This window comes from Anastrepha obliqua, chromosome 3 (assembly GCF_027943255.1).
Source record: "Anastrepha obliqua isolate idAnaObli1 chromosome 3, idAnaObli1_1.0, whole genome shotgun sequence".
Lineage (NCBI taxonomy): Eukaryota > Metazoa > Arthropoda > Insecta > Diptera > Tephritidae > Anastrepha > Anastrepha obliqua.
The window spans coordinates 120349563-120377561 of NC_072894.1; the positions used below are offsets into that span (position 1 = coordinate 120349563).

Here is a 27999-nt window from a genome sequence, read left to right on the forward strand (position 1 = left end):
ATATTTAGTCTTCGCATTTCACACTTTCTCCCTCCCTCTTCTTGTAAACAAATCGTACAAATAAAAAAACTACAATATTTTATACCAAATTTAACTAAAAATTTCTTTAAGATTTATTTTTAATTCAAATTCAACCACTTCTTGCAAATCATTTAATTATTGTATGTGTTTACTCTCACATAAACGGTTGCATTGCAATAGTGTTTTCAAAAAACAAAAAAAAAAATATTTCCAAATTATGTATGCACTGTACACGTAGTAAGACGGCAAAAAAGCATAAAATTAAAACAAATATAGGCAGTCGCCGCTTAATCCTAATTATTACACAATTAATTATTCCCTTAAAATTTCTGCTTGCTCTAGTGTTTTTTGCTTTTTCTGTTTAAATTGTTTTAAAAATATGTATGTATAATATATATATCATTGTTATATTTAAATGTATGTATGTTTACATAAGGTATACATATGTGGTTTTCTTTTTAATAATAAAATCGTGGAAATCGGGGATTTTCTTTGCATTTCCAATTCACTTTAACCTTCGTATTCATTTCCTACTCCTTTCTTGTAATACAAAATTCCTAACTCTAATTAAATTTTGCACTCAGGACGTATTTCAAATAGCTGGTAAACCGCGTCTCGGTACTCTAAAGTACGAGTGTGTACTGAACTTTAAGTTATTTTGATTTTATTGAGTCGGTGCGATCGCTCCTTATGATTGCATATCAGCGCCTAAAAAACAACTTACAAAATCCATTAACAAGCTTGGTTCAAATGTGAAACAATAGAAATTTTAACGATAATCAGCAATTGCATAAATACGTCCCGGTTGCATATTAATTCAGGATTCTCAGTTTCTTATGCCTTTTTTACAGTAATGAACTTCCATTACAGCATGCACAAAATCAATAGCGGTCATCGTTTTCATCGTTCGAACTTGAATCGGAACCATCATCAACGTCGTTATCGTTCAAATCAGCGTCGTTAGAATCTTCATTGTTGGAGTCCGATGAATCACATGAATTTATATCATTGTTACTGTTGCGGTGTTCTCGCGTTCTCCTCACGATCTTTTCATCACCTACGTCCGCGTGCGCTGGCATATAATGATGGTGACCATTGAATTGTTCTTGAAGCTGTTGCTGTTGCTGCTGTTGTGCGCTGTATAATCCACCAGCAGGCGAAGTATATGACTGATTGTGAGGCGACAAATATTGTTGTTGTTGGTTTTGCTGTTGTATGTTGTTATGTGTATGCTTCTTCTTCCTATGTAATATTTCATCCTGCTGTTGTTGATGCTGTTGATATTGTGGAAAAAGACCTGGTTCATTTTGCTGCGCGTAGTATTGCGTTTGGTGCTGATATCCACTTGGTGGTGAATGGTTGCTTTCGCTACCACTAACCATTGGCGAGACACGTGCGTTATGCGCAGTCGCAGCGGCCAACACATTGTTGCTGCCATCCACCAGGTGCGATGTCACATTCGCTGTCATGTGCATAGCGGCCGTTGTGGAGGCATGTTGTTGAGCTGCCTCCGCCGCCGCTGCTGCTGCCGCCACCATTGACCTCAACGTATGATCGTAATCGGTTACAAGCTGCTTGATGTGCGCCAGTTTGGCATGCAAGTAATAGAAGCGTTGCTTGTCGCGTTTCAGCTCCTCCTCATTCTCAATTCGCTCATATTCAGCTACAATTTGCTGCTGAATATGCTCATAGTCGGAGCAGCCTTGCGGCACGCGTCGCAATTGTTCAGCAAGTACATGGAAGTTGCGGCGCACATCTTCAAGGCGCTCCAGCAGTTTGTTGTACTCATCGAAGTCCCGTTCAAATTCAGTCTTGTATTGGCGTCGCTGTTCGATGCTTTTGATAGCCGTATACATGCTAAAGTCATAAGTTGGTCTTTCAGCGGTGTCCGCATTGGGTGCATCAGTGATGGCGGAATGCTGCGTTGGCGGCAGCTGCGATGTACTTTGGAGCTGTGGCTGCTGTTGTTCTAGCTGCTGATAAGGATGCTGGGGAGGGTTGTAATGCCGTTGCACTGGGGAGTGTGTGCTGGCGGAATGCGTTTGTTGCGATTGGTAATGTGATACCTGTTGCAGGTGCCGTTGTTGTTCTTGTTCTTGTGGTGTAGGGCTGCGTACACCACCAGCGCGTGGCTGCTGTTTACTTCCCGTTGTCGTCGCTGATGCTGATAAACGAGATGGTGCTTGGCTTTTGTTGCTGCTGCTGCTGCTGTTGGTGCTGCCACCCCTCCCCGTTGGCACATGTTCTTCACGCTCATTCGTACCGCTGGCTGCAGCTGTGGGCATTTTTGGCGAGTATATGACACTTGACTTTTGGTGTTGCTGTTGCATGTAGCTGGGCGACTGACGATGGTAGTTCCCACCACCATTGCGGGTGCTACTGCTATCACGTCCTGTTGATCTGCTGCTACTACCAGACTCTGAAACAAAATTAACACCGTATGGCAGCGAACCTTTCGGCGAGCCTGCCAACGCACCTCGCTTCATTGTATGTTTTAAGTTGCTACTGCTGCCTTCGTTTTCTTGTACGTTATAATTTTTGTTGCCGATGTTATTGCTGCTTTTGGGTGAAATGTTCGTCACATTAGACGAACTATTGCTATTTCCAGAGTGGCGATTTTCTTTCGGATTGCTGCCAGCCGCTTTATTATTACCGCTGCTACTTGATTTGCGTGCGCTATTACTGCTATGTGGTAGATAACTACCGCCTTGCTGTTGCTCAATATTCAACATAAAGTCATCCATATTGTTGAGTACGTTGTAACTGAGGTCGGTATTACCAGAACTGTCATCGCCATGACCAGCGTTACGCGAACCTTGTGGGGAATAGGTTGACGATGTTGCCGTCTGTTTGCTCCGGTGCATGGGGTAATTAGTGCTGCCACCACTGTTATTGGTGCCGTAGCTAATACCCCGCGATCCATTACCAACACCGCTACTATTTGTGCTCCCCGAATTTGCGGGATTGGCACCAGCTATTGCGTCCTTCTTAAAATGACTAATACGTTGCTTCTTCGGCTGGACTGTGCATACAAATGGCTCGTCATACTCCAGACTAGTGCGTTTTAAACCATTACCGCCATTTAAGCCACTGCCACCAGCTATTGGAGGCGGGCTACCGGTGTGTATTGATGTGGGGCTTTGGCCCGATGTTGAACTACCCGCGTCTGAGCTCAGGGGTGGAGTTAGATTTTGTGGCTTGCGCCGCTTCAGTTGCTGCAACTCCTGCTCCGTGTAGTATGGCCAATTCTCGTTCACGTCATTCCACATTTGACGGCGTAAATTGTATGTGTTGTCACGTGACAACGTCGCAATGTCTTTAAGTATATTGCTGATTAGTGAACGTTCCCGATCCCGCAGTCCTTCGTTTTGGAGACGTGAATATAATTCAGGTTTTTTGAAAGGTCGCAGCGCAAGCAAATGGATCAGACGTTCGCGTATTTTACGACGCGATATATCAGGTAACTTGCCGCCTCCACTATTAGCATTTGAGGCACCTCCACCTTTGGCACCGCTGCTCGCCTTCGAGCCGTTGCTTGAAAATGAACTCCCTCCACTACGTGAGAAATTGCTATTACCGCTAGCAGCATTATTGCCCAGCCTTGACTGTTTACCGCCTCCAACGCAATTATTAGGTAATGTAGATGTAGTGGATTCGGGAGGCGAATTGTGTTGTGCAGCAGACGCGTAGCCATTGGTGATACCACCCGCTAGGGTGGAAGAGAGCGATGAGGCAGACGTGAGTGACGGCGATACGTTGCTTTGAGAATAGATATTGTTAGCACTGCCGCTGCCATAGCGGTTATTACCGCTATTACTACTACCAGCAACTGTGCCCGAGCCGCCCAGTAACGTGGGATTTGGCGAGCGTGAAGACGAGGAAGATGCGCCGCCAAGTTTGTTGTGTATGCGTTCATTACCACTATTTAACGAAAGTTGTGTGGCTGGCGGCGAATTATTGTTTAGCGACGATATTGTTTTGTTACGATTAAGGCTATTTAAATAATTACTACTGCTGTTAGTGTTGTTGCTAGTGCCACTGTGCCCCAAATGCTGATAGACTGCCGATGAAGGAACAGATTTCTTCACCTTACGTCCAATATCGGTTTGGTTTGGTTTGATTTCGCGTATACATTTACTCTTCTCCGTCTCTTCAGCAATTGCCATTTTGGTGCGGGTCGTATCGTAGATATCATCGTTGGCATGTATGCGCATGCGATAGGGTATTGAGCCGAGCACATCCAGACCTTCTGCGGTCTGTTGAATACACTCAAGGGAGCCCTCAACATCATCAATAGTAAAGCCAAATTTACGGTCTTCCAACGTGGGGAAAAAGATGACACCCGAGTTGCCATTGACTTTAATTTTGGGACCTTGACCATTTGTGAAACGCTTGTCATTATCGCTGAATTGATATTCTTCGATGGCGCGGTATGCGGAATCGGTGAGCTTGACAAAAATATATTCCTTTGACTCATCAGTGTAGCGATTTTGTGACATGCCATAGTTGCCGGACGTAAGTGCAGAAGGGCATTTTGCAGTAGCGATCGAATTTGACATAACGTATTACAAACTGTGCGAGAGCTGGGTGTTGGTTGGTTCAACAATCAATTGAAACTAAAACTACAAACGATTTATGTGATCTCGGAAAACGCTTGGCGAATAATATTACTTTTTCCGATATTTAAACATGCATCTAAGTAGTGCCGGAGTGGTGTTCGTTGGCGTCTGTGGAAGTTTTATGATCGTTTCTTTATTTGCTTTATTTTTTAGTATTAGGAAGCATGAACCGTGGAAGAGTTGTTATTGGCCGCTATAGTAGTTTTCGTTTTAATATAACTCTTAGGACGTGGTAGTATTACAATTCTCCTTTTCGACTTTTGGAGATGTGCTTATTTTGATTGAGTTGTTGCTTATTGAGTGGTCTTCTTTAGTTCTGTTGAGAGGAATAACGATTCTCGTGGAAATGGTTTTAATTAGTTGATAAACCTTGTTTGTTTTTTCATGAGCTGTAACTTTTTTTCGGCAATATTACCGATATTTTAGGTTTTAGATACTCCGACGTTTAGTTGATTTTTTGGTGCTCTTTTACTTTTTTTTTTTTTAATTTTGATTTTGCGATGGACAGTAACTTTTTCGACTATATTTTTAATAGATTTTGTATTCTGTTAATTCACTTCCGCATCGACTGAAGATAATTACGCGTAATCTTCGTTGATTATAGTTAGCGATTATGTCGAAAAGTATGGTAATGACTGACGAGACTTGGTCATATGCAATTTTATGCTTTTGATTTTTTCGTTATATAGTATATTTTTTATGTTTTTGGATTCTGTAAGCAATACTGCGACGAAAAGATTTACCTTCTTTCTTTCTTTTTCCAATTAATTCTACTGCGGATCGCGATTTGTTAATGTGTGCGTATGCGGTGTGCAATACGAAATTCACAGACACAAGCACGAGTGCTGGTGCTATGCGCCTGCTGATCTGTTTACTGCCTTTATTAGGGGGGGTTTTTCGCAGTCGCTGTCACTGACTTATGTGGCCTATTTGTGTATTGGTTTTGCCCTTGTTGGCCGTCGCTCACCGTCGTTTGACGTGATAATTTTTTGATATTCTCTTTTTCACGGTAAAATCAGCTTTATATGTAATTAGAATGACACTTTTTTTACTGGTAATTTTGGTATGATTTCCACACAAATTAATATCAAAATTAATAATATTAACTAGGTTAAGGTAGGCATAGTATTTGCAGAGACTGCTATTACTGTGCGTGATTTTTTTATTTTTGTGATGGTATTGGCTATTGTTATTCTTGTGATTATAATTGCAGGTTTCGTTGTTGTTGTTGTAGTGGGAATTCTTGCTTCTGTTGGTATTTACTACCGTCAATGTTGCTGTTATGACCACTACTATAGTAGCTGTAGCACTGACTGCGGTTGCTAATGTTTTTGCTCCTAATGCTGAGGAAAGTACAAACAGTTGTGGTACCTGCAAGATACTTTGTTCGTATCTCCATCTGTCAATGGGTACATTCGGTGCGGTGAAGCGAGACAGCAATATGTAAATGTTGCTGTTGTATCAGAGTTTTCGCTTGGTTTCTATGTATGCACTCGTATATACAGTGGCATGTCTAGCGACGTTGTCTTTAATTTCATACACTGTTGTTGTTAATACTAAAAATCATCTGTGTATGGTTTTTATATGTTTAATTCAATATGCACACACTTGTAGAATGTCAAAATGAAAGAAAAAATACAACAAAACAAGTGTTTTACGCTTCTTATATTTTTCCTGTTGTTTTTGTCAACGTTTCATTTTAATATGAGCGGAATTTTTGCTCGTTTCTTCAATTTGTTTGTTGTTGTTTTTCTCTTGTTGCTCTGGGGATTTGTGGTTTTTCAATGGGGTTTTCGGTTTTTTCCTGCTTTCAAAATACTTTTCATGAAATTACTGCTTCTGTTTTTGATTTCAAACTTATTTTAACTTGTTTTTTTTTTTTTTTCTTTGCAAAATTTTGATCAACTTTAACGCACAATCAACGTTTCGGCGTCACACTTTTCCTTCACGCACTTACATATATTATATATTTATACATGTACATATATATGTATAATGACGATGATTTGTACAATTTGCTATGCGTTTCTGGCTTCTAAAAACTAAATAACTTTACTGATCACACACTTCAATCACTCTCTCCACTTGATTATGTGGTGCAAGCATATATACATAGTATATGTTAATTTAAGTTCATTTTAAATTAAAGGTTTCTTTATCGACGTCCGAAAGGTATCTGTGAAATGAAATCGAAACAAGTTGTTTTCAAGCGCTTGCTTGACTGGCTGGCTGTTTGGGTAGATAGTGCTTTGCTTGCCTTGCTTTTTCGTTGTTGTTGTGCTCGTGTTGCTACTTTAATTTCAGTTTAGTACGTGCTTTGTATCACTTTTTGTTGCTGCCTGACTGCTTACGCGTTCACGTTATTGTTGTTTTTATTGACATATCAGCACAAAGTCGAACGAAACAAGTTTGCAATTTGTACTCTCTCGTGCTCCCTCTCTCTTATCTCACCAACACAAAGGCTATCACTCTCCAACCTTTTACTCCGAATTTATTTCTCTTTAAATCAAGCTCTTTCTCTTTCTTATTCGATCTCCTCTTTTGCAGACACTTATCCTTCTCTCTATTGATTGTAAAGATTGTAAAAAAACACGCTAAAATTTGCACCTTAATCAAGCATCTATCTTACAACAAAAAAATTGTAGCCTTGCTTTCCAAGTAATTGATGGATCGTTTTGGAAGAGAATTTTCTATATGTAGGCTGACATAAATCGTGCTACTCGTTGTTGTTAAGCGAATTTGTTGCTTTCTTTTTTTCTTGTAACAGAAACCAGTTTTTTTCTTATATAGTATTATTTAACACACCGAGTATATTCATAAAATCGATCATTTGTTTTTTTAGTCTTTATCCCACTCTCTCACTCTCACGATTAGCTTTTTACCTGCTGCGATACAGCTGTGTTAACAAACACGTTCGTTGAAAAACGACGAGTAAATTCTGTACCAACGAGTGAATGACGAACCAAAATGTATTATAAGTTGTGCGGAGTGGCGAGGGGTATGTCGTGCATACACACACGTGCGTATATCTTGCTTTACACAATTATGACTATTTTCGAAGTATTTCAAATTACCGCTGGAACTTATTCTCTTCTGCTCTTGCGAGTGCTTCGTTGTTGCTGCTTATAAAATTATTACGGTATTGTTTACGTATATTTCAATTGAGATTTATCTTTGAGGATTGCCAAAAACACTTTGTATCTCTACAAGTCGCTGAATTGCCTTGTTGTTCTTGTTGTAAGCCAGGTATGAACGAAATTCGCTCGACGAAAAACAGTTCTAAAAAAAATGAATTTATTTGTAGCAAAAATTAAAGATTTATTGACAGTAAAATTCGAAAACGCATTTTTTTTTGTATTTTACACCGAGCTTTTTTCACATTGATGCAAGTATGTAAGTATGCAATGTGCGTAAGATTAAAGAATAAATTTATGTAAAGTTCACCATAAAAACCATACAGACTGGCCCCTAGAATAGTTATTTCGTATTCGCAACTAAATCGAAACGGCGTGCATAGAAACAAAAGAAGGGTGCGAATGCATACGCATATCGCAAATTTAACAAATTCATGAGAATTGCAATACAAAAAAGAAACATATAGTGATTCAAGATTTATGTAGATGTTTGACAGCAATTGTTTGTTACAAGTTCATTTTCTTTCAGACAATAAGTACTACCGGCTTTGTGAAGGTAGCGATACTCTGCGAACTAAGCATTTTATGAAAATGCTGAGCACATATGTATTCATCTAAGCGGATAAGTCAACAAGCAAAACTGCCGCATTTGAGGTACTGAAAATACATATGCCATTCAAGAAAAAAGTATGTACCCACAACGAATCACTGTTTGGTGTAATTAAAGTATTAAGTTATTATTGACCGTTTGAAGTCACGAAACTTCTCTGATTGAACTCTCTAAACGTTTTGCTGTGCCGCTATTGGAAGAAACCCCTATAAATCATACACATCCGGTAATACTGCGTGAGGAATTGAATAATGCCACCTATTTAAAAAGAAAAATTTTGGACGCCAATCATTTCAAGCGAAGAATCATTTTCATTTGAATAAAAACAACTTGATGCCATGATAAAAATCTTTCACCGACCAAATACACTTGTGCCAACATTATTCACAATTCCTAAAAAATTGTTGAACTCGATATTTCCTAATCGGCCTTCTACGGCTCGAGCTCTTCTATGGGCTGGAGAAAGTGTCCAGGGAAAGTGGAAAAGTTCTTTTAGGGTTTTTACCCAGAAGTCACACCGTGTTATACGTGTGGTCACAGGTTTATGTTACGCAATGAATTACATAGTTATAACAAAATTAACGAAACAATTTTCGCATGAAAAATATTGCAAATATTATAAAAAGATTAACTAACTTAATTATGAGACCACAAGTGCGCTTATATATCAGACAATACGGTGATTGAATAACTCTTTGGTGAATTTGGCAAATGTACGCTCCGGTACTAAACTATGCATGCCGCCTCCAAACGGCAGACAGGATGGGATTTTATGGGATTTTTTCTTGGCGGAAACACACTCGGTCAGTCATAACTGTCGAGAAGCAATTGCTTTTAAATCACACGCAAAACGATCAATCAAAATAGCAGATATTTGATTTAATAAAGTTCGTTGCAAAAAATATTATTTTTAAATATTATGCAGACTTTTTACAGGATTTTTTACACAACCCAATATTAAGATCAATGTGCTTTTGGCGATATATTAAAAATAAATTACTTGTATTGCATTTTCAATTATTCACTGTCGAAAAAGCTTTTGAGCTACTTACTCTTTGGTGACGCTGACACTGATGTTTTTGTAGTATCACTCAATAAGAATTCGCCAGGTTACGACCGTGTAGCTGCAAATGCCGAACAATTCAGGATAAATGATAAATTAAATGGCTAATGACAATGTGAGATGTATAGCGTTAAGTTGTGAAGAACTTGGCTGAAACATACAATTCGGCTTTTGACGGGATGACGATAATTTCTATAAAATTGCTTCATTAGTATTTGAATTCTTGAGCTTGTTTTTTTTTTCTTTTATGTATATATTTTTTCATAGAATTTACTCTAATTCACCATGTGTCATTGTAATTATTTTTAAATAATTTGTTTGCTTACTGTATGTTTGATGACCTGCACAAGTTAGCACTCTTTTCCCGCTCTATGACTCGTATCTCTTCTTTGTCTTATACGCTCTTTTTTGGCCAGCCTCTGAATGAACTCACTGCACGTCGTTCCTGTTAGTCAATTGCTGTGATTGTTTTGTTTGGCTGGTTGTGGAGGTAATTGTAGGCTTTTGACTTTGATGTTCTCTTTGATTTCTAGGGATTATTTGATTACTGGTGGTGTTTGTGCATTTCAGGAGCTTTATTTATAGAAAATAAATACATAACGTATATATTATATTAATTACTCCAACACGCTTATGTATATAAACATTGCCGAACATTGTCGCTCGCTGTTCTCGCTCTTTTCCATCACGTTTGCCACGTCACTTTATCACTGATATGAAAGATAGATTGATTGATAAGGCTTTTTTTTTCAAAGATTCTTGTCGATTGTCACTAGTTGCTTTTTTTATTTGCGCGCATAATTTGCTTATCGTAGTACCGTTGCAATTACCCATGACATTTGTGCACTGTTTTTTCACTTTAAATATTTTTCTTGCCACACAAAAATATTAAATCTTAAGAAACTTAAATACCGATATTTCACACGCTGATTTTATAGGTTTAAATATTTCATTGTGTCTTATCGAGGTTGCCATATTTGTTAAAAATATTCGCAAACGAATATAAGGGAAATACAAATAAAACTTTAAATTTCAGATCGCTCTGAAATGCCGCGGGGCGGTGAATAATAACAACATACTGGCGCATACAGTTGAATATAATATAATTGAAAGATTCTTAAGCAAAACTTCTCTAAATTTTGGTTAGTGGCTTGTATAGAGGGACTTAGTCTTCTTGTCCGCATCAAATTTCATACAGCTTCTTTTAAGATTATTGTGTTATACAATTTATAAGGAACAGGTTTGCTAGCCTCCCCCACTCTTTGAGGGAAGCTTTCAGACTTTCAAACCGCACTGTTGGAGCGGATATTTGCTGCAAGTATTATTACTTGCTGCTTTAATACAAATTTTATTTTTTCCCTTCGAAAAGTGTTTTATAATAAATCAATTAAAGCATCTTCCATCCACATCTTTCATTTGTATTAAAATACTAACTATGCTTCAGAACTAGACAAATAAGTAAAAGTGAATATATGCCAATTTTTTAGTACTAACATTGTTATAATTTTTTCTTTAATTCTAAGCCTAATTTGAAAACCAAAAGTTGAAAGTAATTATTTAGTTAGAGGTTCGTTTGATTCGCGTGACCTTCATAGTGAGGCGATGTGAATAATGCTATAAGCACGAAAGACAGTTATAAGAAGATATGAAGAGGGGCTAGCTCACTAAAGAGAGCTATGAACGTATATGATTGCAAGAGAGCAGCTATGTACGTATAATATAAATATGCATGTATGCACATGCATACATTTCTATACAAGAAAGCCTTAGTACAAATTCGATCGGTTGGAAGCGCTGAGTTGGCGAGCACAGTTGAAGTAAATATTCGTTCAAATCGAACTCAATCAACGCACATGAAAAGTAAAATCCGGCAAGACAAGTTTTATATTGTTATACATTGTAAATCAGATAAAAAAAACTAAACCCCAGATTTTGATATGCTAAATTTGTGTGAAATTATGAACGTGCACACATTTGTATGTATACATATATACCAACATATTTCAACCAAAAAGTAGTTTAAGTAGACGATTGGTCATTATGAAATAAAATCCAATAAATAGTATAAGTATAATATACAATTGTTTTTTTTTTTTTTGTGTTTTAATCGTCACCGTGTATGAAGTGTGTTCGATTGCCGGAACCAAGCTATCTCTTACCGGACATTCGGTAAAACTCTCAGAATTTTGTGTAAAGAATAGTTACTAAATAAAGAGAAGGGGAAATTAAAAACAAAACCTGTGAGTGGTCTCTTCAACTGCTATAGCTTGAGTGCAAGAGTTCGACTTTAATTTTGATTTGAATTTTCTTTTCTTTGGCAAACGCGGCAGAAATCGACTTCCGAGTGCAGGGTTAAGCTCATTGACAGCCCTAAGCAGAAGTAGTGGGAGCAGTATTGCTGCATGGAGCTGCTCCAGTGACCATAAACTAGAGGTGAGATTCAGCGCACTAGACAGGACTAGTTTACTAGGACGGCACCCCTTGGTCCAGAAAAATCCCCGAGTCATTCCGCTACGTAGAACCAGCTGCTAAGAGAGTGATTGAATTCCGCCGTATCCGAATGGGTTGATGCGTGACTACCATTCGGAAAACGTAGGTTCGAATCTCCGTGAAACACCAAAATAAAGAAAAGGTTTTTTTCTAATAGCGGTCGTCCCTCGGCAGGCAATGGTAAAACTCCGAGTGTATTTCTGCAATAAAAAATGTCGTCATAAAAAATATCTGCCGTCAGTCGGCTTAAAACTGTAGGTCACTGCATTTGTGTAATAACATCAAGACGCTCATCACAAATAGGTGGAAGAAGTCGGTCAAACATCCAAAAAGGGTGTAAGCGCCAAATACATACAGCTATATTCAAAAATAGAGTAGTGCAACGCCTCACAGCATTCATATTCATTTTTCGACATATTAAACAATGTTAAATGAACGCGTGTTCATTTGTGTTCTAAGAATAGGATACAAAGATGCAAATCCCGTTAGTTTTGCATTGGTTTGTGTAAGCTTTTGATGACTTTTGCGAAATGCACCCAAAAGTGGATGTTCGTAATTATAGTAGTGCTTGGTGTGAGTGGTTGCAAACCAATTATAATAATTTATTAGTACAACAAAAAACTTCAATAGTAAGTGTAATGTAGTAGTTAATGTTTTGGTGAATGATTTTCATTGGGTTTGTAACAATTTTTTATTCTAGTGGGCAGAGGAAAGAATTGCACGGCTGAGAAAAGAAATTTGATAGTTAGCTTAAGAGCAAAAGGCAAAACGTACAAGGAAATTGAAAATATTGTTGGCTGCACACCTAAAATGATATTTAATGCGATTCATTATAAAAAAAGCCAGAAAATCGGGTGAGAAAACGCTAAACAACCGCTGTCGAAGATAGACGCATTGTGCGCTTAAGGATGTCAGCATCATCTAAAGCTATCAAAAATGAATTTAATCTCTCGGTCAGTGACGTTTACAGTCCGTCATCGTCTAATTGAGCAAAATCTAAATGCCAGAAGTCTTAGAAAAGTATTCTTTTTGATTTGGAATCATGTAGAAGGACGACTCAGATTTGCAAATGCTCATCTGGTCTGGCCCGAAGAAAATTGGCAAAACATATTGTGGACAGACGAAAGCAAAATTATTTTATTTGGTGGAACAGGCTCTAGGCAGTATGTACGACGGCCACACCAAACAGCGAATATAATCCTAGGTACACAAAGAAGGCGGCCGCCGTAGCTGAATGAGTTTGTGCGTGAGTACCATTCGGAATTCAGAGAGAGAACGTAGGTTCGAATCTCGGTGAAACACCAAAATTAAGAAAAACATTTTTCTAATAGCGGTTGCCCCTCGGCAGGCAATGGCAAACCTCTGAGTGTATTTCTGTCATGAAAAAGCTCCTCATAAAAAATATCTGCCGTTCGGAGTCGGCTTGAAACTATAGGTCCCTCCATTTGTGGAACAACATCAAGACGCACACCACAAATAGGAGGAGGAGCTCGGCCAAACACCCAAAAAGGGTGTACGCGCCAATTTTTTTTTTTTTATTTTTACACAAAGCAGACAGTTAAGCATAGTGGCCTAAGTATAATGATATAGGCTTGCTTTTCTTACAATGGTGTTGGCCCTATCCATATGATAAATGGCATTATGGATAGACATGTTTATGTAGACATATTACAAAATATAATGCTACCATATGCCAGTTAGGAAATGCCTATAAAATTGACATTTCAACAGAACAACGATCCGAAACATACGAGCAAGCTTGTGAAAGATTGGTTTGCATCCGAAAGGATCGATCTTATGCTATGGCCACCTCAGTCCCCAGATCTTAATCCGATCGAAAACTTATCGGGAGATGTTAAGCGGGTTTGTGGCAATTGCAAATGCTTCAAACAAAGCTTATCTTTGGCAAGTGGTTCAGAAAGCATGTTCTCAAATCCCCTTGAAGCGTTGTCAGGACCATGGCCCCTATTATGAGTTGCATTCGATCTTCGATATTCGTTGGTTGTCGAAGATCGAAAATCGAATGTCAATTTGGTATTATGAGCGGTGCAGCCCTGTCGAAATTTTCGTTGAATACCGAATTTAGAGTCGAATGCAATTTTGCTTTCGATTGTGTTGCATATTGTGGGTAAACTTGTTAAAATGTAAGTTGTTTGCGATTATTTATGGTTTTATAGTAACCAAATAATAAATATATACTAATTTTGTTAATTTTATGCAGGCCGAAAGTCGTGAGTACCAAACAGCAATTAGAAAGGCTAGTTTCATTAATGGAAGAGAATCCACAATTCGCAAAAGGGATTTGCACCAAAGTTCAAGCTGCAAAAAAATTGGAGGAATTCACAACGGAGCTGAATTGCTTGGGACCACCAGTTAGAACGGCAGCAAAATGGATTAAGGTTAATAATGGTTTTTTTTTTTTGTGATGTTTATAGAAATACATTTTTATTTTCCCTTGGCAGGTATGGGCTGAAATACGTAGAGGAACTGAAATACATATTTTTTTCGAATGACGAATAATTGAATAAAGAAAATTTATAACAAAAATAAAACAGAAACTGTGGCGTAAAGGTTTCTATTTGATACTTTTTAGATTTTTCTATAATATTCTAAGAATTTCATTTCTTATGCTGTATTTGCAATAAAAATGTGCTTTTCTTTGTTGCAGATCAGCCTCTATACTACTAAATTGTATCCATCTTTGGCAAATATAATTTTCCAGGACATCTATTATTTCCGATAGCACAACAGACACAGTGGGTTGAGCAAGTCCCAGCATACCTTCATTACCAATACTCAATTGGTACGATCCCTGAGCATAAAATCGCAGAACTGTGGCTAGCTTTAAAATATTTGGAATGGATTTCGCTCGGGTGCACTGTTGCAACTAGTTTTCTGTACTGGACAGTAGGTTCATAAACGCCTCTTTAGATGATCTAAAGTTCTTTAAAAATCTGTAAGGAAATTTCTGTAATATTAAGTACGTCAACACTTTTTGAAAATTCTAAACGTACTCAGTGGAAGCCATTTCTAGGGGGTTGGATGCGCCCCTCAACTGTTTTCTACTTCTAGCTAGTTCCGCTAATCTTTCATCGTCCGATAAATCGTCGAACCACAACTCCGTTGTAATCATTTTCACAAAAAATACTTTTTTTAACTTTTAAAAATGTTGTTAGCAAAGAATTTCAATACAATCGGTTTTTCTTTTATTTTGATTTGCTGTATCAGCTGAGAAAAAATTATCTATTGTAAATGCGTCGAGCGATCGAAATTCACAATAGTCTTATTCTTCAACGAATGAGCACCATAATACCAAATGAAAATTCGTTCGATCAGCACTTTCGACTACAGTCGAAGATCGAATGTTGCTCATAATAGGGGCCCATATCGATTCCATGTCCTGTCGATGCGAAGTCGTTATTAAAAATAAAGGCTATGCAACTAAATATTAGACTGTATTGACTATGAAGAACTCAAAAAATCATTTTTGAATGAAGTTATTCAGTTTTGTTTTTCCTTTAATATAACCACTACTATAATTATGAATAGTCACTTTTCGGTGCACTTCGCAAGTCGTCAAAAAATTACACAAACCAATGGAAAACTAACGGTATATTTTCACTATTCTCTTCTTTGTATACTATTCTTAGAAAAATATGAAAACCCGATTAATTTGTAATTTTTAACATATATATGTTATGCATGAATATGAATGTTGTGAGTTGTTGCACTACTATATTTCTGAACACATCTGTATATATTTTTTTCAGTATTCTTTAGTTTTAGTAGTCAGTTTGAAATCATGTTTTCGTGACTTCTTGAAATAAATGTACAGTATTTTTCAATATAAAGCTTTAGTAGAGGAGTTGTTTAAAACATACTGTATGCCCAAAAAACTTTTTCATTTCCATATTATTACAATTACATAAAATTGTGCCCATCTACTCTTAATGTCCATTTGAACAGCAGCATATTCGTACTCGAATTTAGATTCGAGCTCACCGAGAGAATATGTTCGAATAGTATACTGGTCGCGAATGAACAATGCCATTTAATAAATAAAGTTTGAAGTACTACCAAACCCAGCCTAGCTAATTTCGTATCCCGAAAATACTTTTATACCAAACACAAAAAATAAAAAGATAACTAAAATAAAATAAATGAGAGATCACGTTAGTTACCAAGGCGTAAATCAGAAGACAGCAAACACCTCAGCCGACCGACCAATCAACCAACCAATCGTTCGTTTGGGCTTTAGGCTGTCCGATCAACCTACCGATCGCTAACGGTCATAACTGCACACAGGCTCTCAATATGTGCTTAAACTGTTTTTTTTTTTGTTTTTCTGCTTTTTTTTTTTTTGGAAGGGGGTAACAATGCTAGAAACAGTCAGCGTACAAGTACAACTTAAATTATTTAACTCTAATAGATACATACCACTTATATGTGTGTATGTATATTCATACATAAAAAGGTGCGGGCATACCACCAATTCAGAGCGCTTAAAGATCTACTGCGCTTACTATGTGGTAAACGAAAAAATAAAGAGAAATATGTTAAAAACGATAACAATTACAAAAGTATTGCACCAATTACCCTAAAGCTGCATTCAAAATATAATTTAAGCTTTATGCGAAAGAGTGGCACATGTAGGAATGAAAGAAATAAGACGTAATGCGAAAAAACAAGTTTACAAACTAAGACAATTCGAAGCAAAGCTTGAAGAAGAAACAATTTAATATTGTACAATAAAACAGCAAAAAGCAAAAAAAAAAAAAAAGCTGAACAAGGAAATCAGTAACCAAACGACTAAACAGGCAGACTGACAAACAGCCAGTCAGCGAGGTACGAGTAAAACACATGTATGAATGAATGTGCTGAATATTACGGCTGGCTGTCGCTGGTAAATATAAGTAGTTTCTATTCGTATAGCAACTACGATTGTGACTAGCGTTGGCTTTGGGGTTTTGGTTTAAGGTTGAGCCGTATAGCCGTATATGTGTGACCGTTTTTTATCTTTATATGAATACGAGTGGGGCCACTTTGAAACGCATATAAATGTAACAATATGAACAGTGCGTAAGCTGAAAATTTACTTGAAACTAGTCAAAATGTTTGTCCTGGGACTATATATTTATATATAGTTATAAGCCACGATGATGACCATTCTATTTAATTTGAAATTAAATAGCGGAAGGGAAAGAGGCCCACCTCATTCAACCTTTTTTAACCCCTTTTTGGATGTTGGGCCGAACTCCTCATCCTATTTGTGGCGTGCGTCTTGATGTTGTTCTACAAATGGAGGGACCTACAGTTGTAAGCCGACTCCGGCAGATGGTTTTTTATGAGGAGCTCTTTCATGGCAGAAGTACACTCGGAGCTTGTCCTTTCCCGATGAGGGGTGACCACTGCTAGAAAAAGGCTATCATTTAGTGTTTTATGCACTGAGGTTCGAGCCTGCGCACTTCCGCATGGTAGTCACGCACCAAACCATTCGGGCACGGCGGCCGCAAGGCTTAGTGCTAATAAAATTGAGCACCCAACAAAGACTGACAGTGTCAAAAGGTCTCCCGACGGCAAAAACTCCAAGAGTGTAGTTTCTTCTATGTATTGCGAAATTATTGTGCTGTAATGAACTACTTTCCAAGTCCGGGGCTGAACCAAGTTTTGAGGTTTTAAAGTGATCTATTGCCGATATTACGAATATTAAACATTGGCGTGGTCAAGGCGTCATACCACAGGCATCAGGAGGTAGGATTTTAGATGTCATGTAGAGAGCTCGTTCGTGCAGTCGGGTTCGTCCCCTAATGCCGAATGTACATTAAGTATGCTTCCACTGTATATTACCGCTAGACTAGACTAAGACTAATTTGGGCTTGCTTCATCACTTCGTTAGATATTCATTTATTGTTTTTTGTTTCTGATATACAGAATAATTAAATTTGGCTCCCATCTAATCCGGCAGTCGGTTCTACGTTTCCGGAAGGACTTGGATTTAAATTCGGCCAACGATTGTAAGGTCAGCAGCATTCTCGAAAATTTGTTGAGGAATGTTTTATATTGTTTCAACACCAACAAAGCATAACTGTAAAAGACATGCTAACGCAACCTTGTCCAAACCGGCAAGAGCTCTCATGATCTGCAGACGTCTAGTAGGATAACTTTTAGCTATGTTGAATATGATAAATATGAATATAAGAAAATTGTGAGGGAAACTTTGGCTCTCACGTCACTTGTGGATTCGGCAGCCGAATTCTGCACGATCATTTCACAAATATTCACACACTCGTCCAATCAGTCCTTGTTCAGACGGCAATGAAATGGCATTGGTTAATTTTTCTCGTATATCACATACATTATCTTAGTTTTTTCGTAAACAAACCGCTTCGTAACCACAAGTGACGTCAGTCCATTAGCCGATTCTGTCGAATTCACTCAGAGCCGAGTAACGGTAAGTTAATAAGCTCACCTTTGAAATCTTTTCACCATGCATCATGATAATAACGCCAATAATAGGACACAGTGGAATATCTGGAAACGAAGTAGCCGACGTATTGGCTAGAGAGACTGCGGTCTCGTTATCAAATCGAGCCCTTTCGTGAACGAAAAAGCACACCGTCAAGGAGAAGCTTAGGAATGAAGAGCTGAGCCTAAAGGAGGTTAGCTGAAACAAAATTATGTCAGGCTCCCTTACTAGAAGGGTGAATCAAAAGTGGTTTAGGAAACTCATAACTCTCCCTAAGGCTAAACTGAGAGTCCTCACGGGCTTTCTCACAGGCCATTGCAGATTACGCAGTCATCTGCACAGGATGGATCGCGTGGAGAAGATTGAGCCATCCAATTGTGGCCAGAAGAAAGCCAACCCAACTCTATCTTAAGTGTTATGCGTCAACGCGTGGTAAACAGATCAGAATAACATAAACTACTTTGTAACAACAATTATGACTAATTCTGGTGGCGTACAGATAGAAAGTAACATTCAATCACGACCCAAGCTCTTGATGTTTATGTTTGATCCGACTATCTGTACACGACCTCGGCTCGTGGCAAGTACGTTTGGCCCGACGATCTATTCGCGAGCCTGGCTCGTCATATTCATGTTTGGACCAAAATTTTCATCACGAGTCAGACTCGTTAAAGCACGGCAACGGGTTAATAAGGGAACTGGGTTAGGATGGTACTTTAAATAGTACATTCTACAAAAGACAACGAAGTCGAAGTGCAAACATCAAATCTATCTGCCTAATTTAACTTAGTTTTCGTAAGAACTTAGAGATTGTTAACCAGTACGCCTTCACGATTGCACCAGTTTAGTTCATCATCGTAAATCTTTTCTTTTGTTTTTTTGTTTGAATGTTTGGCCGAGCTTTTCCTCCTATTTGCGGTGTGCGTCTTGATATTTTCCACGTTTCGGATATACTGATGTTGTCGAATGAACCTACAGTTTTATGCCGCCTCCAAACGGCATCGCCTGTCACCTATTAAAAAAAATGTCTATTTGGTCATTACGCCAATAGTGGGTTTCGAACCTGGGCCCTATCGAATAGTAGTCACGCATCAACCCTTCGGCCGACAGTTACTATCAAGTAAACCTTGGTCAAATTAAACAAAATGAGCTTATTTATTGGACGTATTATTTGGACTAATTTTAATTTTGTTCGCAACGCTGCTAAAAATAGCCAAACACCTATTAGTTGGCAATTTTGCCACAAAAGTTAAAAAGCGAATACTGGAAAATAAGGAAAAATAGCAACTTTCAAAATTGAAATATAATTCTTATATATGTACATATGTATGTATGTATGTACTTATTACAGTGTAATAATAAAGTGTTCCAGCCAGTTGGATGTAAGCCAAGGCGATCTATTAAAGGTGGTATCGGTAAATCAGTTGAAATCATTTAAATTTCCTTATTTTTATTTTTGAAAATATTTTTTTTTTTAATTACTGTTTAACTGCCAAGTCTGCGTATTGAAAACGAATGTCATTGCTACCTGGCACACTTTGTAAAGGGTGTTTTTTTAGAGGTTAGGTTTTCAAGTTGGCACTACTTTTTTCGTAGATGGTCTTTTTGACAGCTGTCACTTGATTTATGCCCAGTTTGGTTTGCCATTTCATAATGAATAGACTTACACCTGAACAACGTTTGCAAATCGTGCAAATTTATTACGAAAATAATGGTTCGGTTCGCGCGGTGCGAAAATAATGTTTTTTGTTCAGCGATGAAGCTCACTTTTGGTTGAATGGGTATGTCAATAAGCAAAATTGTCGCATTTGGAGTGAACATAATCCACAAGCCATTGCTGAGACGCCGTTACATCCTCAAAAAGTCACTGTTTGGTGTGCTCTATGGGCAGAGGGAATCATTGGTCCATATTTCTTTAAAAATGAAGCCGGCCATAATGTTACAGTCAATGGAGAGCGCTATAGAGCCATAATTAATGACTTTTTCGTGCCTGAATTGGACGATGTTGATGTGGACGACCTTTGGTTCCAAGAAGACGGCGCTACATGCCATACAGCCAACGCAACAATCGATTTATTGAAGGAAACTTTTGGTGAGCGCATTATCTCGCGCCGTGGACCTGTGGCGTGGCCTCCAAGATCGTGCGATATAACACCGCTGGACTATTTCTTGTGGGACTATGTGAAGTCGCTTGTCTACGCAGATAAGCCCGAGACGATTAACGTCTTGGAAGAGAATATTCGGCGCGGTATTGCTGACATACGGCCCCAATTGCTGCAAAAAGTGGTCGAAAATTGGGCCTCTCGGCTGGAATTTATTCGAGCCAGCCGCGGCGGCCACGTGCCCGAAATCATTTTTAAAACATAATGGCAAGCCCTTATCTTTATAATAAAGCTAAATTCTTGGCCATAACATTAAATTATATACGTTTTATTTCATCTTGAAAACCTAACCTCTAAAAAAAAAACACCCTTTATCATAACACTACGCTTTTTATTTTTTAATTATTTACAGCAAAAGAAAAGTATGAAAGAAAAGGCACAGTACATTCCGTATCTTTTATTGAATTTGACATGTTGCACAATCAGTCGGTTTGCTTTGTTTGTTTTATTTCAGCTGTCAAAATACTAAAGTGTAAGTGTATAGTGAATGTGTTCTCTCTTTTTTGAAAAAGTGGTACCAGTGTGAATAAAAACACATTTTAAATTGGCAATGCTTCTAGTTCAATAATCAAGCCACTATAGATTTTCACAAGCTAATATAATTAAGTTCGGCAAGTTTGCTATACAAAGCACCAAACGATAGAAAGTTTTTTCTAATAGAGGTCGCTCCTCGCCAGGCAATAGTAAACCTCCGACTGTAGGTCCCGCCATTTGTGGAAAAACACCAAACGCACATCAGGAGGGGCGGAGCCAGTTAATTAATGGTACTTGAAATAGAGTGATGCTAATCGACTTCCTGGGTGCAAGACTCGACAGCATCAATATTTCAGAAACTCTACAGCCGGCCGCTGCATGAGAACTATCGATATCAATAACTATAGTTTGACAGCTGAGAAACAGCAAACTGTGTTGACATTTCTGTTCAGTAAGGTTTGTTTTTGTATAAGAGCGTACAATTCTTGGCGTATGCCGATGATATTGACATAATCGACCTTAACAAACTGGATAAAGAAGCAAAACTAGTGGGTCTGGTCGTGAATGAGGACAGAACGAAGTACCTCTGGTCATCAAACAAACAGTCGGCGCACTCGCGTATCGGCACCCACGTCACTGTTGACAGTTATAATTTCGAGGTTGTAAAAGTTTATTTAGGAACCAGCATTAACACCGATAACAATGTCAGCCTTGAAATCCAACGTAGAATCTCTTTTGCCAACAAGTGCTACTTTGGACTAAGTAGGCAACTGAGCAGTAAAGTCCTCTCTCGACGAACAAAACTAACACTCTACAAGACTCTCATCATGCCCGACCTAAAGTATGGCGCAGAAGCTTGTACGATGATGACATCTGATGAGGCGACAGTTGGAGTGTTTGAGAAAAAGATTCTGCGGAAGATTTTTGGATATTTGCACGTTGGTGACGGCGAATATCGTAGGATGGAAGAATGAACTATATGAGCTTTACGGCTTCATAGACATAGCGCAACGAATGTTGTCCGAATGGATACACACGCACCACTTGAGAAAATATTCGATGCGTTGGAAAGATTTGGTGAAGAGGGATTTGGCTTCACTTGGTGTGTCCAACTGGCACCAGTCAACATGATAAGGAAACGACTGGCGCGCTTTGTTAAACTCGGCCAAAATGAGTTACCACGGCAAGCAAGAAGAAAAAATCAAAATTCGACTGTAGGAATGGACCATGTAACTCGTAGCCGCGGGAGACATATGCGGTAACATGACCGTCAAGAACTGCCCTATCTACTGTAGGTCAGCCCTGACTAAGCTTCGGCGCCTAGTATGGGCATCACGGGGCTATACGCGCTAACCGTACAGCTGTGACGAAGTCGTTGAGCCTGCAACTCCCGCTTGCTCAGATCCCCCGAGAAGACATCACTAAAGTCAAAATATTTAAGAGGTTCAGTACCCCTATCCTCGAAAGGAAACATTAAAAGTGTGCCCTGCACCGGTAAACAAATATCTCCAGTTTATTATTCAAAGCAAAGCTGCCCCTGACAATATGTAGCTTTCTTAGCATCTTCAAAGTGGAAGTGTGCAGAGATCAATTTAGAAACAAACCTCCCGAATGAGCGAATTTCCATTCTGAGCGACAATTAGGCTGCACTCAAATCTTTGCAATCCTTTGAGTTTTTTAAACTCGCAAGCCCTTGAAATCAAATTTAGTAGGGTCGCATAATGGATTCTTCCCTTAATGGTATAACCAATAGAGTTAAGCTCCTTACAAGCCTGCCTGTGGACAAACGGCGAATATTTACTGGAATTCTCTCAGGTTACTGCAGAATGTGCAGCCATCCTGTCGTCTCTGCGACCAATCCGCGGAAACTCCAGCACACTTCCTTCTTGAATACGGTGCCATAGCCAGGTGTGGACATCTCGACCTCGGTAAAAGGCAAACAGGATCTTGACGTTTAAGTGCAAACTTCCTTCTAGTTCTCTCAAATTAACAAATCTTGTAGACTTTAAAACGCCACAGTGAAGTTGTAAATCGTTTAGAACTGTAGATGGTTATGCCACAATTACAGAGTTGCCAAATATTTCGGAAATGAAATTTGCATATGTGGGTAGGTGGCGGTGGAGTTCAGGTACTGCAGCATTTGAACACTGAGTCACATAACTGTTCATTATACATTGACGGTTCTGCGACAAATTCGATAGCGATACCCGAGGATGAAGACGAGGGTAATGGTGAGGGCCGCGATGCAACAGCACTTGCGACGAAGATGATGGTGAAGGAAAGCCAAAGAGGTGAGCAGGCAGGCGAATTAGCCCATCCAACAACGAACAACCAACCGTCATAAACGAATCAAAATCTATGTGAACACATACACATCCAAAGTATATGGCCAAAAAGACCAACTAATCGACCGACAATCCGACGTGCAATTCACTCACGTTATTCGGACTGGGTCGAATATGTTATTGTTGTTAGTTGATTGCATACTTGCACAAACGTTCCAACGAGCGAACAAACAGACTTACGACGAATGAACGGAATGCCAGTTTTAACGTGTAGATGAATTGGTTTGTGAATGCTGCACCGTCGTCGTGCAAACAATACTTTCACTTCTTTGCGTTTTTATTTCGAACAGTATTTCTTTCTTACGCTATTTTTTCTTTTTTACTTGTGTGCTTTTCGTGCGCTTTACTTTGCAACGCTTTTGCTGAATAATTTTATACATATACACACATACATATATATGTACCATATAGTATATATATATTTTGAAATTCAGCGAATACAAATTATGCCTCGCGTATTCAACGAACGATATAGATACCATACCAAAACCAGCAATAACAACAAACAACATCGGCACAGCAACAAGAGCAAATTTTTTATTTTATTTTATTTCATTTACTTTTTGTGCTTTTTTGTTGTCTTTACCTACCAGTAAGTTATATATTTCCCCCCCCCCCACCAATTCCCGATGAAATTATATTTTTAGTATATTTTTCCGCTCATTGCTTTTTATTACATTTCTTTCTTACGTGTTCCTCCTCTTTTTGCCTTTTTTGGTCTCATTTGGCAAAATTTATATATATATGTACATATATTCTATATACAATACATATAAAATTAATAAGATTCTTAACCCGTAAGAGCTGTGACCTCAGGGCGATAATTGCTTATCTACCACCTCCATGCGAAATAATTTATGTGACAAATCAGTTTAAATCGGAAACCCTTTCTGACAAAAATATAAATGGATTCACAATTAAAAAAAAAAACACTTGTTCAGGCTCTGAACTTTAAAAAGTTAATTCGGTCACAAGGATGAATAAAAAAATTTAGTAGCATAAACCATGGTGAAGATTTTTAGAGGTGTGCCCAAAATCAGACCGTTAACCGCTTTTTAGTGAATTTAAAAGAATCAGCTGATTGGCTGACGCAACAGTGACCATGAGAGCGATTTGTTTACGAAAGCAGTGAAATTGTGTTAGTGTTAGCGATATATCAAAAAAAAAAAATTCAACACAGCCTTCGCTGTCGTCTGAACAACGATTGATTGGACAAGTAATACGTGTGAAATGAGCGGGCCGAATTTTGTTGCTAAGTCCCCGGTGACGTGGCAGCCGAACTTACTCTCACAATGTCCTTTTTCACCATAGCTGTTGGCCAAACCTGGTACTCTATCATCCTTGACATTAACAGCTTTACCATTTTCGCTCGAAATAGCAATTATATACGAAACAATATTTTCACTACACCCTATGACAGCAGTTGTGGAGAATAACGGTAATTGAAAAGGTAACAATGTACGGTCATAAAGTTTGCCGGTAATGAAAGTTTACCATTGAAATTAATCTATACATATAAAGAATTTGTTTTTTATTATAAGGAAGCCTACGAATTAACTTCTAATATAACAATATTTTGAATTCTGGTTATAAGCTCACACATCTGCGACGCTAAGAAAAAATGTATCGTAAAATATATCACTCCTTTTTTTAAGTATTAAAGTACAACACAATGATCGGATTCAACAGCAAAAGGAAAGACAAAATGTCGTTATAGGAAATTATGCCAATTAAATTTTCAAAGAAAAATTATTTTTATATTAAAAAGGCCTCATATGAATTTTAACTTTCACTCAGCAGAAAATTTAGGTAGGTGAAATGTGAAAAAAATGAAGTATCTTTCGCAAATTGGCAAACCCGTATCATTTTTGAAGTATTCGGATCAAAAACGAAACACTGATTGTGAGTGTCGAATTGTCGTTCAATAGTCGACTGCGAATAGATATTTGCGCTCTTCTTTCTACAATTTATAGGTAACTTTGTTTGAAAATAAAAAAAAAAGTAACATATGTTTATGGAAATTAAAGATCTAAAGTTGCGAACAATGAAAATCAACTTGCACGGCTGGTCACTTCACAATAGTACCAGTGTACACACTACTAAAATAAAATATAATCGACTCAATCGGCAAAAGTCTGTTCTACTGCCAATCGGCATTTGCAAAAGCCGACATTCGCAGCTGTGTATATACGACAGCTGGAATATACGACTATTCATATATAGTACAGTTATAAAACAACAATCTGGACCGCCGATAGGCAATTTTGATAGTTTTAATTTTTATTTTCGACCCTAATCGTGATTTAATTTACTGCCCGTCACTACTTGAGCAGCTACGTCTCAATGTACCAAACATAACATTAAGTTTCCGTTACCCCTTTCATGTTTTTTAAAATCAATAGAAAACTAGATCTTGATTTTGCAATGCCAAGGGCAGCTAGGGTTATTTCCTATTATTCATAATTAAGTAAAACTTTTTGTACTCAGTCATTAAGAAACTAACATTAAGAACTTTCTGTATATCTATTTAGTTTGTAAGGTTTTGTAACCATAGACTTACATGAAATGAGATGAGATAGAAAATAACACAACTTTTTACTGGGTTAGGCTAATGGTATCGGTAAATCAGCTGATTTGTTTTTTTTTCATTCACCGTGTCCATGTGGGTGACAGGCCAGAGTGAAAAAAAAAGTGAATTCATTATTTGTTTTCTACTTAGCCAATACTTTGCTTTGGGAGTGAAATATACAAAATATTGTTGTTGGTCTAGTGTCACCTCCTGTAAAGAATGCGCCTCGACTCATACATTCCAGAAAAAAGTTCAAATCATGCTTCACTACCAATTTGTGATTCTCGTCGGAATTTTGCCCTACATTTTGCGTCGGGAGCTACAGCCGTAATGTCCCTACGGAATATAGTTTTTTTGGCAATTTTTTTCATGGCATATGCACGTATTCGGTAAATGAACGCAGAATGAAAAATAAGTTGAGCAAGGGCCAAGTACGGCCTTGGAACAAGTACAGAATGTGAAAACAAAATGAGGTTCGACAGATATTTTTATAGTGATTATAACGGTACTAAAATTTGTTTGCCCTAAAAATTACAATATCTCGAGAACTACTTGTCTGTTTGTAAAATCAAGTACATCATTGGAAGGGTAAGCAAAAAAGAAAAGTTCTACTTAAAATTACGTCATTCAGTCATGAACTCGAAACCGACTATTTGATTCAGACCTCCAAGAGTGCTCCTGAGGCATTTATTATAAGAATCAGAGATACAAAATACAAGAAATTAGATATAACTATAAAAATTACGGCTATGTGCGCTTCGCTAGTACCACAACTTTTTAAGTTAAGCCTTTCAGAGCAAGGGTGGGCCGATCAGTGACTTAATACCATATGTTTGTGGAATTGAGAAGTAACAACGTGGAACAGTTCGAGAAAATTAAAATTAATATCAATTCTTCCTACTGCATACCTACTACATTTTTGCGAATATACTCTTTAAAATCTTATTATATTTGATTAATCAATTGCAAGTTTCATTTACATCATACATTACAATGCATTACTTTTTACATACATACATGGAACATATATTTCTATGAAATTGTATGAGATATGTATGTATGTATTTTGTCTGGTATTTCTTCTACTCCTGCATATATAATATAAGAAAGATTAAAACATTTTCTCATATATGTGCCACGCCCCTAACTTCTATACAATTAGTATATAATATGTAGGAAATAGTAGACATTATTATTAATCCAGGATATCTATTTTATAATTTTTTTTCATCGCCATAATTAAGCAGTTGAAGTGTAGTTTTAAGACAAGACAATCGCGGACGGGTGATGAACGTCAACGATACGAGACGAGCAAATTTTCACGAAACGCGAGAAAAACACATATAAGCAGGGTGACAGCAACAACTACACATAACACGACGGCACGAATGATTGCGACTGCGGCGCGTACCTCAACGGCTGAGACTTTGACAGCGACGACCACGGCAATACGAGATAAGTGATGGAAGCAGAGACGTAAGCGAGAACGAGGCGACAGCAATATAGGCGAATACGAATGCATGCAGCTAACGAGCGAGCGACAAGAGCAGGAATTACGAATAAAGAAAATTTGTTAAATATATATTTATACATATCTAATTAACTTTAGCTTTACTTTTAAATCATTTTACTAATTGTATTCTACACTATCGCTAATTAATTTTATTTGTGTAAGTGCTTTTTTCACCAAAGCACGCACCTTTTTATTTTTCTTTTTTCGCTGTCTCGAGTTTTCACAATTTTCAAATAATCACTCTACCGATCGGTAAACACAGAATTTCCACTCGCAGCTATTATTACGTATCATCACACACCTTACTAGTTATTTACGCGATTAAAAACGCAATTTTTAAACGAATTTATAATATTTTTTCAATCAAGTTCCCCCAAGTTAAAGTCAAAAATCACGTCATGGCTGCCACGTCCAACCAACAATGAATCGAACAATTCTCACGGCGGCCCACTTCACTCGTTACGATTCACTCACTCTTGCTCACACAACTACAAACTCGCCGCTCAATGGGGATGCTGTGACATATGGAACAC

At 37.9% G+C, this 27999-nt stretch overlaps 2 protein-coding genes across 4 annotated transcripts in view; both read right to left on the minus strand.

Moving 5' to 3' along the window:
- The window catches only part of LOC129243082 (chromodomain-helicase-DNA-binding protein Mi-2 homolog), a 69449-nt gene that overhangs the window by 27720 nt on the left and 13730 nt on the right, over positions 1–27999 (minus strand). The window lies entirely within an intron of this gene.
- On the minus strand, positions 102–27998 carry LOC129243083 (RNA polymerase II elongation factor Ell). 3 transcript variants are annotated; one of them, XM_054880193.1, is made up of 4 exons: positions 27768–27998; positions 9774–10020; positions 9437–9639; positions 102–7919 (listed from the first exon to the last, which is right to left on the minus strand). In XM_054880193.1, the coding sequence occupies exon 4, from the start codon at positions 4578–4580 to the stop codon at positions 903–905; it is 3678 nt and encodes a 1225-aa protein (XP_054736168.1). In that variant the 5' UTR covers positions 4581–7919; positions 9437–9639; positions 9774–10020; positions 27768–27998; the 3' UTR covers positions 102–902. The 3 variants fall into 3 exon arrangements, with proteins under 3 accessions (XP_054736168.1, XP_054736167.1, XP_054736165.1); XM_054880192.1 differs by having other exon boundaries at positions 9437–9508; positions 27653–27998; XM_054880190.1 differs by having other exon boundaries at positions 27653–27998.